This window comes from Mastigoproctus giganteus, chromosome 10, assembly GCF_048544385.1.
Source record: "Mastigoproctus giganteus isolate SK-2022 chromosome 10, ASM4854438v1, whole genome shotgun sequence".
Lineage (NCBI taxonomy): Eukaryota > Metazoa > Arthropoda > Arachnida > Uropygi > Thelyphonidae > Mastigoproctus > Mastigoproctus giganteus.
This window is the reverse complement of record NC_143584.1, coordinates 141,188,304-141,206,791: the sequence shown is the minus strand read 5'-3', so window position 1 is coordinate 141,206,791 and position 18,488 is coordinate 141,188,304. Positions and strand designations below refer to the sequence as shown.

The window sequence follows — 18,488 nt, the reverse complement described above, 5'->3', positions numbered from 1 at the left end:
CGGAAGCCGCACTGTGTCCTGGAAAGCAGACCATTTGTTTCTAAATACCATACCAGGCGAGAATTTACCATTCTTTCCAGGATCTTGCACAAACAGCTTGTCAGAGCAATAGGACGGTAGTTACTTGGATTTCTAGGATCCTTTCCTGGTTTTGGGAAGGGAAGAACAATTGCCTTCCGCCAGGAATCCGGAAATTGTTTATTAAGAAATATTCTGTTAAACAGAATTAAAAGGTGATCCTTACATTGTGGTGTGAGGTGTTTTACCATTTCGTAGTGGATGTCATCGGGCCCCACAGCACTTGCGTGCGTGAGAAAGAGTGCAGCATTTAACTCCTCCTGTGAAAAGGGCTTGTTATACGATTCAAGCCCTTTTGAATAGAAGTTCAGGGGGTTTTTCTCATTTTTCTCTTTCAGGGCCAAAAACTCTGCGGGAAAAGATGTTATTGCAAAGATTTTTGCAAATGTTTCCCCTAGAGTATTTGCAACTGCAGTTCGATCTGCAATTGGATATCTGTTATGCTCGAGGATCACAGAAGGGCATGGTGGATATTTTCCCTTCATTTTCCGGATCTTATCCCAGACTACTTTTGAGCTAGCAGCCTGAGTTATGGAAGATGTAAAACGAATCCAAGATTTCCTTTGGCTCTGACGTCGTACATAATGCGCTTTCGCACGTGCACGTTTAAATGTTATTAAATTTTCAGTTGTGGGATATCGGCGGAATATCCTCCACGCTTTGTTTTGTGCTTTTTTTGCTGCTGTGCATTTGGAATTCCACCAAGGTTTCGGAAATAGTGGGAACCGGCTAGATGATTTTGGGATTGCAATTGCAGCTGCTTGGACAATTGTTTCTGTGACGTACACGACTGCATCCTTGATTGGCACCTGACTGACTGTAGCGATGTCAAGATTTGCCAGATGTTGAAAGGCATTCCAGTCAGCCTGATCAAGCTTCCACCGCGGTAAACTAAATGGAAGACACGGTCTACCACTAGTTAGGGTGATTATCACGGGGAAGTGATCGCTTCCATATGGGTTCTCCTCTACCTCCCAAGCAAGTTACGGAAGGAGAGAAGGGGTGCAGATAGAAAGATCAATGGCAGAGAAAGTTCGGGTAGGCATGTGGAAGAAGGTGTTTGTTCCCACATTTAGGAGGGAGAGATCACTGTCAGTGAGCAAATGCTCTATGACTCGTCCCCTTCCATTGATGTCAGCACTACCCCACAGAGTTTATGTCCATTGAAATCCCCAAGAATTAAACAAGGGGAAGGCAATTGCATGATAAGATCATCAAGGTCTTTCTGGGGGATGTCAATCCCAGGTGGCAAATAAACAGAGCAGACAGTTAATAAGAACCCCACTGTAAGGCGAATTGCTACAGCTTCAATGCTAGTTGTAAGCTGCAAAGGCCGAAATGGGATCTGGTTGCCGACGAGGATTGCGACTCCTCCGTGGGCAGGACCATCCACAATTCTATCCTTACGAATGATGGTAATGTTATGCATGGTGGGGTCATCATTTGCCTTTAAATAAGTCTCCTGTATGCAAAAGCAAACTGGTTTGTGCTTTTGCAGGAGTGCCTTGATGTCGTCAGTATTTTGCCGGAATCCACGACAATTCCACTGTAGGAATTTAGCCATTATTTGGACTTGGTGGGTCCATCAGGGGGCTTCCAAGGTGCTGAGGGCTTAATTTTGTCAGTCTTGGATTTATCTTCCCTGGGGAAGTATGGACGCTGTCCTGTGTCCATTTCTTCCTCAGCGAAGAGTTCCAAAACTGACTCATCATGTACCTCCTTCTGCTCGACATCCATGTTTTCCTGGGTACTAGGTGTTACTTCCCCTTTCTTATTCTTTTCTTTTGCTTTTGTTACTTGTAGAGCATTAGGAGGTATCGATATAGGAGTGGCAGCTGATTGGTCCTTCTGTGCAGGTTTTTGGGAGCTTAAAAGATAACGTGCAATGGGAGTAAATGATTCTTTTGGAGTGACGGACATGTCCGTCTGAGTCCCAATCGAACATCTCCCTGCTACCTTCTGGGCGTAGGTAGGTTTTTTGATGTTAAGAAGTTTCACTGCTTTTCTTGCCTCCTAGTACGATATGTTTAGCTCTGCCTTCAGCCGTTGAATTTCTTTTTCTTCTTTCCACCTCTGGCATGCCCTTGAATAGGCCGGATGTTCTCCCTCACAGTTAATGCAGGTGGGTTTAGTGGCTGAACATGCTGTTGTTTCGTGGTCCTTTGCACCGCACCGGGCGCATGCAAGGACTCCACGGCAGGCCATTTGAGAATGTCCGTACTTCTGACATTTAAAACACCATAAAGGGTTCGGAATGTATGGACGTACTGGACAGTTGATTTATCCAGCTTTAATCTCATCAGGAGGTTTGGGAGAGTTAAAAGTCAGGATAACACTCCTGGTTTTAACAATTTTCCCATCCCTTCGCGCAATGATTCTCTTGACGGCAGTAACTCCCAGTGGTTTTAGTTCGGAGCAGATTTCCTCGGTGACGTCGAGAAGGTCCCACTCCGAAATGACACCTCTCGATGAATTTAGTGTTCTGTGCGGTGTCACTGTTATGGGTATTATTCCGATTGATGTTACTCGGAGTAGATGTTCAGACTGCCTGTCATTTTTTGTTTCAATCAAGAGGTCCCCAGAACGGAGCCTCTTAACTGACTTGGGTGTACCTGCTAACCCATCGAACCCTTTTTGTATAAAAAAGGGTGACATTTTACCAATCGTTGTTTCATTGGTGGAATGCATTATTAAGAACCTTGGGACAGGCCCTGATGGTAGTTCGGTTCGCTGCCTCTTTGTAGCAATAATGCTATCTGCCTCTCCGTCATTATTTTCAGATAGGGACCGGGTTGGGGCCCCTGAAGGAATATGTTTATCAGGATTAATGAAGATTTTTAAATTGTTCAGTGACCGGGCTCCCCACCCACCACGGAGCCCAAAGGGACGCCCACTACCCGGCATGCAATAAATGCGCTCGGGAGTGGAACGCCAGGACTACCCAGACACTATACCCGCACCGCCGCCAGCCTGAATCCTGTCCCTCGGACCATGAGGGTAGGGGCGTGGCATTGACACGGTTGACCCTCGCAGGCGAGCCTACTAGCCGATTGATCCTAGCCGGGCCTTCAGGACCACCCGTCTTGTCGAAGCAGGGGCCAAAGTGGTGTATTGAAGCTGGGCCCCTCAACCACCAGGATATCCCTTTCCGAATTTCCACGGGTCGCAGCACACGGCAAACACGCCGGATTCCATTGATGTAAGCCTGGAACCTGGGCTGTGGGCGTTGGATCCCAGTGATGCTAGTCTGGAAGTCCAGCAACGTCACTGGGAGGTCCCCTCACCACGTACAGGTGCCCACGTCGAGGGGAATTTTTGATAACGTTAAGATAATTACAACATAAACAAGAGTGATACAAATTACCTCATTTTCTTGCCATAACCTATGTTCTTGACTCTTATACTGATTTTTCTTCTTTACACCGCCATCTGCAAATTTTACAAGGAGTGGTTCTTTACACCCTTCAAAAGAAAAAGAAAAAATGCAACAGTATAAAACAAATACATACAGTGATAACACATTCTAAACATTTTTTTTTTTTTTTTTTTAAACTTATTTTTCACCATTTTAGGCAACACTCACAATCAAGAGTTAGCTATCTATAATTGTTTAATATTCATTCACTGTGAAGCTTTTGAGATGATTTCGAATATCTTTAATATTTAAACATCTTTTTTGAGTATACTGCAAATAAAGTTTGTCCCAGCTAACTTCAAGCTTTCTAGAAATTGTTACTTGACACCGAATCACCAAATTTAGTTATTCACCAAACTTATTTTTATGTGGAACTTATGATAAAAGCATAAAAGAGATTGATTCAATTGTTTTCTTTTAATTATTTTCTTTTTTCTCTTATTTGTGCAACTGACTAAATTTCTTCTGTTCAAAGAAACACTACCCTTAACATGTTCACTTGTGTTCTCCTCTGAGCTTGAAGAAAGGTGGGACCATATTATAGCCTTTGCTGACAGCAAATATATGCATGTGAATTATGGGGGATTTTATAAATCATATTTTCTTTAAAAACAAATTTAATTCTGTTCAGATATGTAAAATTGTGTTTTTAATCCATTCAGTTTAATGCCAGCTGTCCTTAATTCCATTCCTGGCTTAGAATTATGTTCTATGGAAGGACAGTCCAAAGTTAACTGGGAATAGGCTTTAGATATTATATAATGTACAATACCATAAATGTTGTTATGGGCATATCATATCCAGCTATTACATTTTTCAATCATGGCAGCTATTACATTTTTCAATCATGGCAGCCATTCACTATGGTAATTTTTAGTTATTATTGTAACCTCGACCAGCTACCATGTAATGATGTCTTTGCTAAAATATAAATGCATACAGAATGAATATACTACAAACTAAGCTCATAAACTAAATTTTATAGTACAAGCTTTTTCCATAATGGTAATTGGTCATGACAGTAGTGTTTTCTGCCATATAGCAGGTTTTCTGCCATATAACAGAAAGAACTCATTCACATCGCACCCATCCCCAGTCTACTCTCCTTCAGCCCCATGTCAAATCAGTAGCAGGAAATATACTTTAAATACAATTTATTTGTAACATTTAAACTGACATTAGACTAGGAAAACTTCCATCTGTCATTGTGGAAGTTGATAGGTTAAATAAATTAAAGGAGGAACTGGACAGGCAATTTGGAGGGAACGGTGTGATTTTTTTTTTTTTTTTTTTGGCCGATGCTGCATGAGCTCATACATTTGCTTTCTTGCATCACATGCCACTACTACTACTTTCAGAAAGTAGTTGTATTCCTGGTCAATATTTTGTCGTGAAAGGTCTGCAGAAGCTCAAACTTGTTCCTAAGTTCCAGTACATACAGCTTTTTCTCCTCTTCTGTTATCTGAAAGACCTTCGTATTATTTTACTTGAGTCAGTTTTTTCCTTTTTCTTACACCATATCAAGTGTGCATCTTACCATTCTGTGATCACTTCCAACGTTTACCTTGTTCACAATTTATCTTCTATTAGTGAGGATGAAGTCAATTTCATTAGTTGTTAAATGGACATGGGAAGAGCCCAAATGGGCTCTTCCCATGTCCATTTAACAACTAATGTTAGGTCCACTTCCTCTTCACCCTTTTCTTAAAAAAAAAAAAAAAAAGTGTTCATTACTGACATTCCTCAAGATTCCGCAAATTCCACAAGTCTTTCACATCTTTCAGCAATTCCAAAATTTCCTATAGTTATGTGCTGTTTTGTGTCTTTCCAACCTTAACATTGAAGTCCCCCATAATGATGGTGTAGTGAATTTTCTGTTCATCTTTTGTGATCCATCTTCCCCACTGCTGGCATCATTCCCTTGCTCCTTATATAATACTTTATAGTAGTCTTCTACTATGTGAATTATGCCTTCTCTGATATTTATATGTACTCCATCACTATTCTTCAGATTCAGTATCATTTGTCTTTCTGAACTAATGAGACTCGTAACAGAGAAGAAAAATGCATGGGATGCATATAAATTATCAAGCGACTCAGAAGCCTATGGCAGATATAAGTTAATCTGTAATCAGGTCACAAAGGAGGTTCGGCAGGCGAAGGCAGATTACGAGAAATCCTTGGCAAAAGATGCTAAGAAAAACAGCAAGGATTTCTTTACTTATATAAACTCTAAAAGGAAGGAGATGAATCTGATTGGTCATTTGACATCGATGGTTCGACTGTTGATGATCCTGCTCAGATAGCAAACAAACTGAATGAGTATTTTGCATCTACATTCACACGTGAGGAATTATTAAGGTTTGAAAATGGCAGAAGGTTATCAAATTGTAGCAGGGTGCTTAATGATCTTGTAATAACTGAGAGCAAAGTGGAAGAGAAATTGTTGAAGTTAAACGTAAGAAAAGCACTTGGGGTGTATGGGATCTATCCAGTTATATTAAAGGAGGCAGCAAAGCAACTAAGCAAACCCTTAGCCATAATTATGAGAGCATCCTTGGACTCAGGGGAGGTTCCCACCGACTGGAGATGTGCAAATGTATCCCCAATTCACAAAGGGGGATCGAAGGGTGACACGAGTAATTACAGAGCAGTTAGTTTAACTTCTGTTCCGAGTAAAATAATGGAGTCACTGGTTAAAGATGCATTGCAAGATCATCTAGACAAGACTGCAGCAATAATTCAGACACAGCATGGGTTTGTTAGGAGAAAGTCTTGTCTGACAAATTTGACAGGATATTATGATGTGGTTACAAAGAAACTGGATGCAAAAAATAATTTTGATATCATATATTTGGATTTCAGGAAAGCTTGACACTGTTGCGCATGGAAGACTATTGTACAAATTGAAGCAGAATGGTATTAAGGGTAAGTTGCTACAATGGATAAAAGGATGGTTAAGTGCGAGAAGACAGAGGGTGGTAATCAATGGGTGCTGCTCTTCTTGGACTAATGTTATTAGTGGTGTCCCACAGGGTTCGGTGTTAGGTCCACTGTTGTTTTGTATATTTATCAATGATATTGATGAAGGTATATCAGGCTTAATGTCGAAGTTTGCAGATGATACAAAGGTTGGCAGGGTTGTTAATGACAGTAATGGCAGTGTGCTACTGCAACAGGATCCAGATAATTTGGGCAGATGGGCTAAGAAGTGGCAACTGAAGTTTAACCTTGACAAATGCAAAGTACTGCATATGGGTAGAAGTAACCCCAGAGAAACGTACCAACTGTGTGGTACTACACTTAAGGTGGTAGAAAATGAAAAAGACCTGGGAGTAATTGTGCAGTCAGATATGAAGTTCTCTGAGCAATGCAGACAGGCTGCCAGGGCAGGTCATGGGGTTTTGTCAATGATATATAAGAATTTTGCTAGCAGGGAAAAGGAGGTGATTATCCCTCTGTATAAGGCAATGGTCAGGCCACGACTTGAGTACTGCGTACAGGTCTGGAGGCCTCATTTTAGGAAGGATGTAGATTTACTTGAGCGTGTACAGAGAAGGGCAACAAGATTGGTGAGGTGAATGAAGGGATCCTCTTACCAAGAGAGGCTTAAGTTCTGCAAATTGCAGTGGCTGGAGACTAGGCACCTGCGCGGTGATCTGATTGAGGTATATAAGGCCTTGAATGGGTTGAGCACGCTGAATTCTGATGGGATCCTTCCACTTCTTGTTCAGATTACGAACCTAAGGGGGCATAAATTCAAATTAAGAAAAGACAGATGTAGAATAGATGTGCGGAAATTTGCCTTTAGCCAGCGGGTGGTTAATTGCTGGAACAAACTTCCATCTGTCATTGTGGAAGTTGATAGGTTGAATAAATTTAAGGAGGAACTGGACAGGCATTTGGAGGGAACGGTGTAATTTTTTTTTTTTTTTTTTTTGGCTGATGCTGCATAAGCTCATACATTTGCTTTCTTGCATCACATGCCACTACTACTACTATTAACTGCTCATGACTGCTGATTTAAGTCATCTATTTTCCCTTAATGCTTGTTCTACTTTTCTTGTGTCCTCTGTAAGATAATTATCTTTATATTAAATTATGATTCCTTAAACAAATTATTAAATTATAAAATTAAATTATTAAGTACAGTGAGTCCCACTTACTGTGATCACATTTGGTTTACAAAAACTGATAACATTTAAGTGGCTGATAATATTAAATGGCAGTTTTCTTTTTGATGAAATATAAAAAGTTGTTTATCTTGCCAATCTTTATTTATTATCCAGTAGAGTACATATAGTATTCTACATACATAACTACAATATAAACACATGTCAACCAATTTCAGTGTAAAAATTAAAAAAAAAAAAATAAAATAATAATAAATAAAAGACATTAAAAAAAATTATATATATATATATATATATATATATATATATATATATAAATAAAAGATAGGAGGTTATGCTTTTAGTGTGGAGAGAGAACAGCAGGTAGTGTAATCAACCAATGGGTTAGCTAAAATAGAAAGGCAGTCATAAAACACAATTCGAACCTGCAACACAGAAAGTCAAAAATATTATATTATAAGTACTTAGTGCTGTACTTCAGATGATTTCAATGTCATTAACAAGGGCCAGCTGTCAAAATCAGTCATAACGCAGCAAAAAGTAAGGCCTGTGTTTCTAACATGAAATATACGTAGCACGTGGTAAAAATATACCAGGTGTTTTTAGTTTATTGATATGGCAAATATATTAGCATAATGACATCCTCTACATCCAGGCCGTGTAAATAATGTATATGCAATACTCAACCTTTTTGGTGTCTCACGGTCTGAAAAACTTGTGCCCACTGATTGGTTATCATAGGAGTATTTTCTCACTTTTTTTTTTTATTATTAAATTTTTCACTATTTTTATTGGCATTATATGTAATTATATTTTCATCATTACTGGTAATAAAACCTAAATGGTAATATAATGGTCTACCTCCACCATTATTAACTTAAACACATGAGAGACAGTCCCAGAAATTACATTCAGGGTCCTACTACAGGAATGGGCTAGCGACCCCGGACTACCAGAGCACTACTAATTCCTCTCATCCTCACACTCCTTTTTACTGTTCTGAATCCCTATCTTTTATTTCTTATGCACGATTAGGTTTTGAAAGCAATATCAAGATGCTATTTTACTGCTATACATACTGACTTTATCCATATTATTATTTGTATGATAAAGATATATCAATATCTTTATCATACAAAATTCGGTGCCGTTTTTTTGCTATTTTGTACATTATGCCTTCTCCTCTATTCTGGGACCCATGGCGTCATTGTGTTTAATCCCTCCATCAACCCCGTACACCTTACTTCATTCCAATGCTTGAGGTCGCTTCTACATACCATATAGTCATTGAAACAAGCACGTAGCATTCTTTCTCTCCCCGCAGTATACTGGACAACTGTCCCCACTTCGACTTGCGAAATCAGTAAGTACGATTCATGACTGTCTGGTCTGCTCCATCTCGCGATTTCAACTTTCAATGATCTTTAGTAATTTTTTACTACCTATATATTGCTTATTATCTATCATTTCTCTGCCTCTATTGGGTCAGGAATGATATATACATTAGCATTACGATTAACCTGGCTTCCAAACATTAACAATAAACTAAAAACCTGGTATCTTTTTACCACGTGCTATGTATATTTCATGTTAGAAACAGAGGCCTTACTTTTTGCTGCATTTTGACGGATGGCCCTCGTCAACAAAGTTGAAATCATCTTAAGTACAGCACTAAGTACTTATATAATATTTTTGACTTTGTGTTGCAGGTTCGAATTGTGTTATTTTACGACTGACTTTCCATTTTAGCTAACCCATTGGTTGATTACACTACCTGCTGTTCTCTCTCCACACTAAAAGCATAACCTCCTATCTTTTATTTATTTATTTGTAGTCATTGTACTCTACATAGTAGTAACCCAGGTCTATATTCCTCTTATTACAACTCCCGTACCTATTACTTCTATTCTATATATATATATAAAATACGATATGATGATATATATACACACACACAAAAAAATAATAATAAATATATACAAAAACATATACTGACCTATTTAAATAAAAAAATAAAAAATCTCCAGTGTTTGTTATTTTAAATCTTTAGCAAGTAAATTTTTAATACCTTCTTGTAACCTGTACAATAATTTGTAGTCTTCACTTTTTCCTTCTTTAAGTTCTAATGCACTCAGTAACACTTCAAAAGATGTCCGAATTTTTCTGGTTGTTGGCATAACTTTCTGGACCTCAATATCTTTATCAAAATTTTGAATTTCCTCAGTGTCAGGTTTATCTAGTATAATTCCATTGACTATATATCCTTTACTGACAGATCACCTGTTGTCAGAACATTTTCATAAATTTTTACCCACTCATCGAAATTGTGTAATATTAAATGAATTACTGTTATACTCTGTTAGCACGGCACTACTTTCTTCAATATTTATCACAACACCTGGCTGAATAAATCCAGCTTCAGAAAAATATTTTTGATGATTTTATTTGGAAATTAAATCCCAAGCACTGGCCATCATATGCACTGTATCTAATAAGTTAATTATTTTTGCTATGTCCTAAACTTGGGCACCATTGCTTTCTTCTCTGCAATAATTTTTTGTTGCACTGTACTTCTATATGTTTTAAAAACCTTTTACCATTTCCTGATTGAAAGGTTGCACTATCGACACCATATTCACTGGAAGAAATATCAGTTTTATGTTGTTCAACTGCACATTCGTATGAGTTGCACAGTTAACTAAGGTAAGCACAATTTTTTTTTTTACTGACTTGTAATTAATTCTCTGTCCAATTCCTTCAGAAAGTCAATAAAAATTTAAGACATCATCCATACATTTGTGTTGCTCTTATATTCAACTGGTAATCTTTTTGTCCCTCTGAAGACACATGGATGCTTACTCTTCCCAATTATGAAAAGCTTTTTTTTTTTGTGCCTGTCATATTGCATGTAAGAAGTACAGTAACTCTTTCTGCTTTAAACTTTGCTCAAGCATAGTTTAAAAATGCCAGTTTCAGTGTTGAAGGTACAGTCTGGACTAAATTATTCCAATAAATTAGGTAAGACATTTCTGCCCATTTTTGTGCTAAACCCGTATCCGAATCTGATTTTTCTCCATGAAGTTTTTTGTACACAATGTTGTGTCTCTCCTTCCACCTGCTAAGCCACCCATCTGTAGGCTTAAAATCGTTTACACAGAGTTCATTTGCAAATCTTTCACTTTTTGCATAGGACATTTCTACTAATAGGAACATTTTTTAATCTTGCATTTGTGAACCATCTCAGAAGTCCTCCTTCCACGAGTTCATTCTTTCCATATCTTTTTCTTTTCCTGTGCAGACCGTCATTCTCAGTCACTTCTAATTGATGCTGTTTTCTATTCTTTAAAAGTTTAGACAAAAGAGGTTGTGAAACACTGAGTTTTAATGCAGTTTCTTTCTGACTACACTTACGTGAGGCATCACAAGCACTTGGAATTTTGTTCTTGTCACTCAAATTTGCATCTCTACATTTCTATTCTAAGAAAATAAATCCTGATTCAATTCTTGATGGTTGTCAATTGCAAAGTAAACAAGTCTATTCAAGGAAAGCAGACAGTGGATACAGTAGTGTACATATGCACTGAGATCATGTGCGCACTTGTGGAAAAACTTCAAATGTTTGGACAGGGTCTCCATAGCTGAGTAGTGAGGAGCAGGAGTGCAATCGCACACATTCTTTGAGTAGACTGGGATTCAAGCCCCTGACTGTTAAATATGGTCGATCTGTCAACCCACACTGGACCAGCATGGCTGATTATGGTCCATTTCCCTTAATGTGAATTGTTGAGGAGGCTTCCATCCTACAGGGATTGATAATGGTTGCAGGTTACTTTTTTATTTAAACACCGATAACTTCTCATACCTAGTTCTAAAAATTTAGAATAGTGGGCTAAACCAGTGGTGCACAAACTGTGGGCATGACCCCCAGAGGGGTCACGGGATAAATTAAAGGGATCACAGCAATTTTTAAATAAATTTATTTTTTATGTACATAAAAGCTAAAAGCCTGTTGCTAAAATTATTTTTTGAATACTGTAGGTGTAGAGATCTGACTACTGGAACTGTCTGAAATAGAATGAACCCTACTACCTACCGTGTAGGGAATACACCTTAATTTGTTCACTGGCTATGGACACACAAAAAGCAGCTGACTACTGTGACTTCTCAGTATGTATTTATACTTTTCAGTACTATTCAATTGCTGAGTAGTACTGAGAAGTACTAATCAGTTAATCCTTTACGGTAATCCCAGTAGCTCTTACATGCATCCTATAGCACAAATTCTCAAATTGCCTAAAGGCCAGAGGTGCATATATGAGGGTAGCAGTAAATATATGTAGCAAGTGTGTTGCACACATGCTTTATTCTTTGTAATTCGGTGCTTTCATATCAACTTGGATGTGTTTTTCATTCTTCTGTTACTTTTTATATTGCATGTTTCATTGTTATTATCATTGTTTTTTAAGAAGAAAAAAATATTTTGTCATGCAAAATTGGGTAATCAGAACAAAATGGCCAAGAAGTGACGACAATAATGTTGCTACAGATACTTAAGAAAATATATCATGTGAAAATTTGGACACTAATGTTATTTCAAGTGTAGTGTAGTCATCAATTTCTGGTATAGAGCCATCATATTCCAAATCAAAAAGCAATGAAAAATAATAGAAAATATCAAGAGGAATTTATGAAGTACAGCTTCACTTAGTGTTGTTGATGATGAACAACCTCCTGTATGCATATGTTATGAAAATCTGGCTAACAAAAAAAGACACTTACGAAACATCCAGAGCTAATAAAAAAATCTGAATCCTTTTTCAAACGACACACAGATGCCATACAAGGTCAGAAATCTTTAATGAAGAAACATACGGCAGTTCTTTATAAAGCTTCAAAGACTATCATTGGAATTTTCGTATTTAATAGGAAAAAATTTGAAATCACATACCATTGCTAAATCTCTTGTTCTCCCTGCTGAAATAAAAATGATTTCAATTATGCATGGAGAAAAGTACATCAACAATTTGAAAACATTCCTCTATCCAGAGACATAGTCTTGTGGCGTATTACAGTTATCTCGGACAACATAAAATTCAATTTATTAAATCAATTGATGGAAAGTCCAATTTTTGCAATACAGTTGATGAATCCACAGATATTTCAAACCTTGCTCAACTAATTGTATATGTGAGATACTGTTACGAGGGAGATATTTTCGAGGATTTTCTATTTTGTAAAGCTTTGGAAGGAAGAACGACAGGCGAGAAGATTCTTGATGTCATAAATATTTTATTTCAAACAAATAATCTGACATGGAACAACTGTTGCGATTTGTACTGATGGTGTGGCTGCATTAACAGGAGAAAATAATGGTTTAAAAGGCAAATTAAAGAAAAGAAAATTGTTCCATATATATAGTTTTTAATCATTGCATTATACATAGGGAAGCATTAGTAGCAAAGGAAATGCAAACTGATTTGCACAAAGTTTTGAAAGATGCAGTAAGTGTGATCAACTTTATTAAAAGTAGAAGCTTAAATAAGCAGACTTCACTATACTTTGTAATGAAATGGGGCCTGCTTATGAAATGCTTCTTTTATATACGAAAGTAAGGTGGTTGTCCAGTGGTAATGTGTTGCGACATCTTTTTGACCTCAAATAGAGTTTTGTTTTTATCGGATACAAATCAGAACCTTGCTCAATTGTTTACAAATGAAAAATGGCTTGGAAAATTTAGTTCCCTTGTTGATATATTTGAAAAACTTAATGATTTAAATTTAAGTCTTCAAGGATAGGGAACAAATATATTAATATTCAGTGATAAAACAGAAGCTTTCAAAAAGAAGCTTAATCTTTGGAAAACTGAATTGAAGTGTAATAATACCGAAATATTCCCATGCTTTTCTGATTTTGTTAACAGCAATAATATTGACATTTTATAATTTATCACAGCAACCCACCTAACAATGCTAGTTAAGAAATTTTCCAAATGATTTAATATATCTCCAGATAAAAAGTTGTATAGGATTTATGATCCCTTTGCTTTTGAAATTTCTTCTTGCCCCGAAATTACCATTCAGCAAAAGGAATATCTTATCAACCAGTCATCTGACAAAGCATTACATGCTGGTTTCAAGACTGTGAAAAATTTTGGCCTTCTCTTCGAGATGAGCAGCCAGAATTATCGAAAATGGTAATACAAACATTGCTACCTTTTGGGTCTACATGTTTATGTGAGGTTGACTTCTCAAAATGAATAGCTATAAAAACAACAGTGTTCGAGACTTGATCCAAAAGATGACACGAGATTAGCAATTTAAAATATCGAAAAAATTATCAGTTATCCAGGCTCATCCTTCTCATTAATTGTTTTGTTTGTTCTTTTTTTTTTTTTTTTGTTTTGTAATTTTAATTGAAGAATAAGAATTTGATTTGTTTTTGCTGTATTCAATTAAAATATTAAGCAATTATTTTAATGTGTAAATTAAAAAGAAAATTTTTTTTTTATTCCCTTCTCAGTACTCGAATAAAATTTTCTACTACATAATTTATGAAATGCCATTTTTGTTCTCTAAAAATCTGGTCATCTTACCTCGGGGTTACATTGAGAGGTCATGTCAATTTTACATTTAATAAAGGGGGTCGCGAGCGAAATGAGTTTGCACACCGCTGAGCTAGACTGCTCCTTTCCCCAACCATATAGCCCGATAGCAAAAAAGCTTCATTTTCTTGATTTTTCACTTGCTTTTGTTTACTGGCACTCCTTTCCTTTTCCCTGAAGGCTTACAGGCATGTGGCAGGGATTAGAAGTTAAAAAGGTACAGATCTTATATGACAAGGGACAATGTCGTAAAACATTATTTGGCATGATCAGGGTTGTAAATCAACAAATTTTTCCTAATTGAAATGAACAATGATAACAATAAACAGTGTTATGATCATATAAACCAGCTAATAACAATAACCAACAATAACATTAACTGGTATTAACTGTACTATTATTACAATATTTTTTGCAGTATTACTTAATTATTTTAAAGAATAATTAAATACTACTGCAATAAAACAAATCAGGAGCAAAAGGCTTTACTCATATTTTATTGAGCTGCCTGCTGCTAACAATTTTTTTACATCTGTCTGACCAACAAACACTGACAGGATGACATAGCATTCTAAACATGCACTTGTAATTAATCTGGTGTGTTAAAACGACATTCCAGGAAATTATAGTTTTGCTGTGATTGACAGATTATAAATTAAAATCTTTTATACGAATTATAGAATTTCCCCAAATAATTTGAGAACTTGATATCAGTGTGGCAGAGCAGTGATGTGCCAATTATAATAATTTTGAATAATGACTCATGAATTCTCAAATACGAGGTGCTACCCAAATGTTCCCGAAATTTGAATGTTGTGCAGGAACTACGTCTAGTAGACTTGTGGCACCAGGTAACACTGCATGCATCCTTTGTGAATCTGTGTGCCACATGGCATCACGCTGGATAGAGTCATTGAATATTTATGCGCAGTTCTTTGGTGTGTGTTTTACGTAGTTTGTGATTGTTGAGATGGCTGGTGTGAGAGAGCAATGTGCTTGCATCAAGTTTTGTTTCCTTCTTAACAATACAGCAACAGAAACCCATAAGAAGCTGAAAAAAAGCTTTGCTTTTGGTGACAATGCTTTAGGCCAGACAAAGACCTACTACTGGTTTAACCATTTTAAAAAATGGTCAAGTCTCAGTTGATGACAACAATCGCTCTGGGCATCCACCATCAAGCACCACCCCGGAAAATGTCCCAAAAATTTGGGCGGCAATCTGCGAAGACTGTAGGCAGTCCATCCACATTTGTGGCATTGTAGGACTATCGTACAGCACATCAGCAGATTTTGTCACATGAATTGGACATGAGAAGGATTGTGGCCAAGTTCGTGCCACAGTTACTGAATGGACCAAAAGCAGCATCACATGGAAGTTAGCAGAGATCTTCAAGAACAGGCCAGTAGTGATCAAAACTTCCTTTCTACGGTAGTCACTGGTGACAAGAGTTGGGTATATGGGTGTGACATAGAAACCAAGCAACAATCATCCCAGTGGAAGAGCCCATCTTTGCCCCAACTGAAGAAAGCCTGATAAGTGAGGAGCAATGTGAAGCCCTGTTGATCTATTTTTTGGACATTGACAGGATTATCCATAATGAATTCATCCCTCCTGGCCAGATCATCAATGCAAAGTTCTACTGTGACGTCCTGAGGCGGTTAAGGGAAGCTGTCAGGAGGAAACATCCAGAAAAGTGTGCACAAAGAACTGGGTCTTTCATCATGAAAGCGCACCGGCCCACATATCTCTCGCTGTGGTGCAATTTTTGGCATCCAACAACATGACAATTATCTCCCACCCCACTTAGACTTAGCCCCTGCAACTTATTCCTCTTCCCAAGAATGAAAATCAAGCTGAAGGGTTAAAGATTTCACAGCACAGAGGATATCCAAACCGAATTGCAGGCGGTGCAAACACTACGATGAAGGACTTTCAGGATACATTCAAATCAGAGAAGTACTGGGATCTGTGTTTAGGCTGTCGAATAAGACTCAGAGTGAGTCTAATTTATTTTATAATTTATTTTAGGTAGCACCTTGTATATCCTTTCAATAACTCTATTATGTGCCAGAATGTGTTTCAATAACTGTATTATGTGGCAAAAAGGAGAAAATAATAATAATAACTAGGGCACTTTGCTCGCCCACCCCCACGCATGCTTTTCTACATAAAATGTACAGGTATATGGAGTAAGCCAAATCTTTTCTAAGTAAAATACGCACCTGTCAATACGCACTGATTGATATCTAATCAGAAAATGACCTATGTAATTATTTACCTGTGCATTTGCAATGTGCGGCATTCTCAAGGTCGAATAAATATCACTATGTAATTATTTACCTGTGTTTGCATAGATCACTTAGGAAAAGGCCTTTTGCTTCAGGTTCCATAATGCATGAGGAATATTGTTGCATCCGAAAGAGCAGAACTAAAATATTTACAAATACAATATTTATTAATATACAAAAAACGTTACAATGGAACATCAAATGTTAGACAGTGAAGCACGTGTACGAGGTTGGTGAATGTTATGGAGGCAGTTGTCAATATTTAACTGCATTTGTAGTGGCGTAATTGCTTCGCACTTCTCCCATTGGGTCGAATAAATATCACTAGGAGCAAAACTTTTTTTAATGTATAGAGAGGTAATGAAAAAAAAAAAAAAAAAAGCTAATTTTTCAATTCCTGCAGTCTGTTCTTAAAATACAAACTTCAGGAAAAAAACAGTGACTGCTTAACAATAACAATTAATTTAGCCAGTCATCATTCTTCTCTTTCATGTATTCTAAAATAAAATTAAGAAAGAAGACTGACTAAAAATAGCAAGTCAATTTGAAATTCCATATCAATAATATTTTTATACATAATTAATACTTCTTCTCACAAACTGGTCTACTTTTTAAAAGTAGTCCATTCCATAAATTTGAATTTATTGAAAGCTCGGCCCATTTTTCCAGGTATTCACAGATCATTTTATAGATATAAAAATTATCTTTAAATAACAGCACTTCACCCTGAATTTGTGAGCAGCTAAAATTTTGCAAGCACTTAAGAGGAAAAATTTTTTATTCAGTGCATAACTTTTAAGCATTTTGATTGTTTATATAATTCATGAACTCTATTATGCAATTTTAGAACATTCAATATTTAGTCATTGCTCATTAAATTCATGAAGCACACTATGCATAACATTGAAGTAAGTATGCTCTACCTAACAGCAATTCAAAATATTTTACAATACACTTCAGCAGCTTTTCTTCTGCAAAAAAAAAAATAAAAAAAATAAAAAATAGTACTTTATATTGATCACTTGGCATAAGCTTAACTAGAAGAGTTTTTGAATGTGACAATTATCACTCCATATAATTAAACTTATTATATGGAGTGATTCAAAGAGAGTTGAACACTTTCAAAAATTGTGTCTGGGATGAATTAGACTACGGGATTGATGTGTGCAGCATGACATGAGGGGTGCACATTGAGCATTTGTAAGATTATAGAAATAATCTGTGGTATGGTTGTTTATTGGCGCATTAGCTGCTATGGCTATAGTGCGCCTATAGAAATAACTGTGATAGTTTCTTTACAAATTGGTTTTGACTACATGTTGATATATAACCAAGTTATTAAGCATTCAATTCTTTTTGAATCAACCCTGCATTTATGTTTTCCAAAGAACAAAATTTTCAAAATTACAGTTCGACGAAATAGTAATGAAAATAACATCACATTCTCAAGCAAAATCAACAGACACTGCAAGTCACACTGTCCTACCATACAATGCAAATTATCTGTCCCTGCCGAATTTTGCCTTTTATAGTCCACAAGAGAGTGCTCTGCAGGATGCAATGTAGGTGCCGTCAAAATCTGTACAACTAATACCACAGATACATGAGAAGGAAGGGAAATATATGCCCAGCTATCATCCTCATTTTCTTAGAATCAATTCTTGGTGAACTTATGTGCGTAAATAGTTTTTCCAACACTAGAAATGCAAATGACTTTTATAAAATTTGTAGATTTAATTTGGAATTGAAAATGAATTCCTGAAAATGTAGATGATGAAAACTGCTGAGTTAATCACTACATTTAAAATTTTGAAAAACTGGCATATTTATGCACCCAAAAAGAAACTTTTGGGAAAAATAATTGTAAATTGTGATGTCTGATCACTCTACCTAAGGAGAAAAATCGGGGTTGCACTGCATTATCTATACTACCAAATGTTTTCAAATTTTCCTATTAATACAATTAATAGGA

The 18,488-nt window shown here is 36.7% G+C and overlaps 1 protein-coding gene across 1 annotated transcript in view; it reads right to left on the bottom strand.

Annotated features, from left to right (window-relative positions):
- LOC150079323 (protein alan shepard-like) overlaps positions 1-18,488 on the bottom strand; it is a 199,744-nt gene that overhangs the window by 55,558 nt on the left and 125,698 nt on the right. The window contains exon 7 of the mRNA XM_090382669.1: positions 3,443-3,540. Coding sequence (XP_090238795.1) covers positions 3,443-3,540 — 98 coding nt within the window. The remainder of the gene's footprint in view (positions 1-3,442; positions 3,541-18,488) is intronic.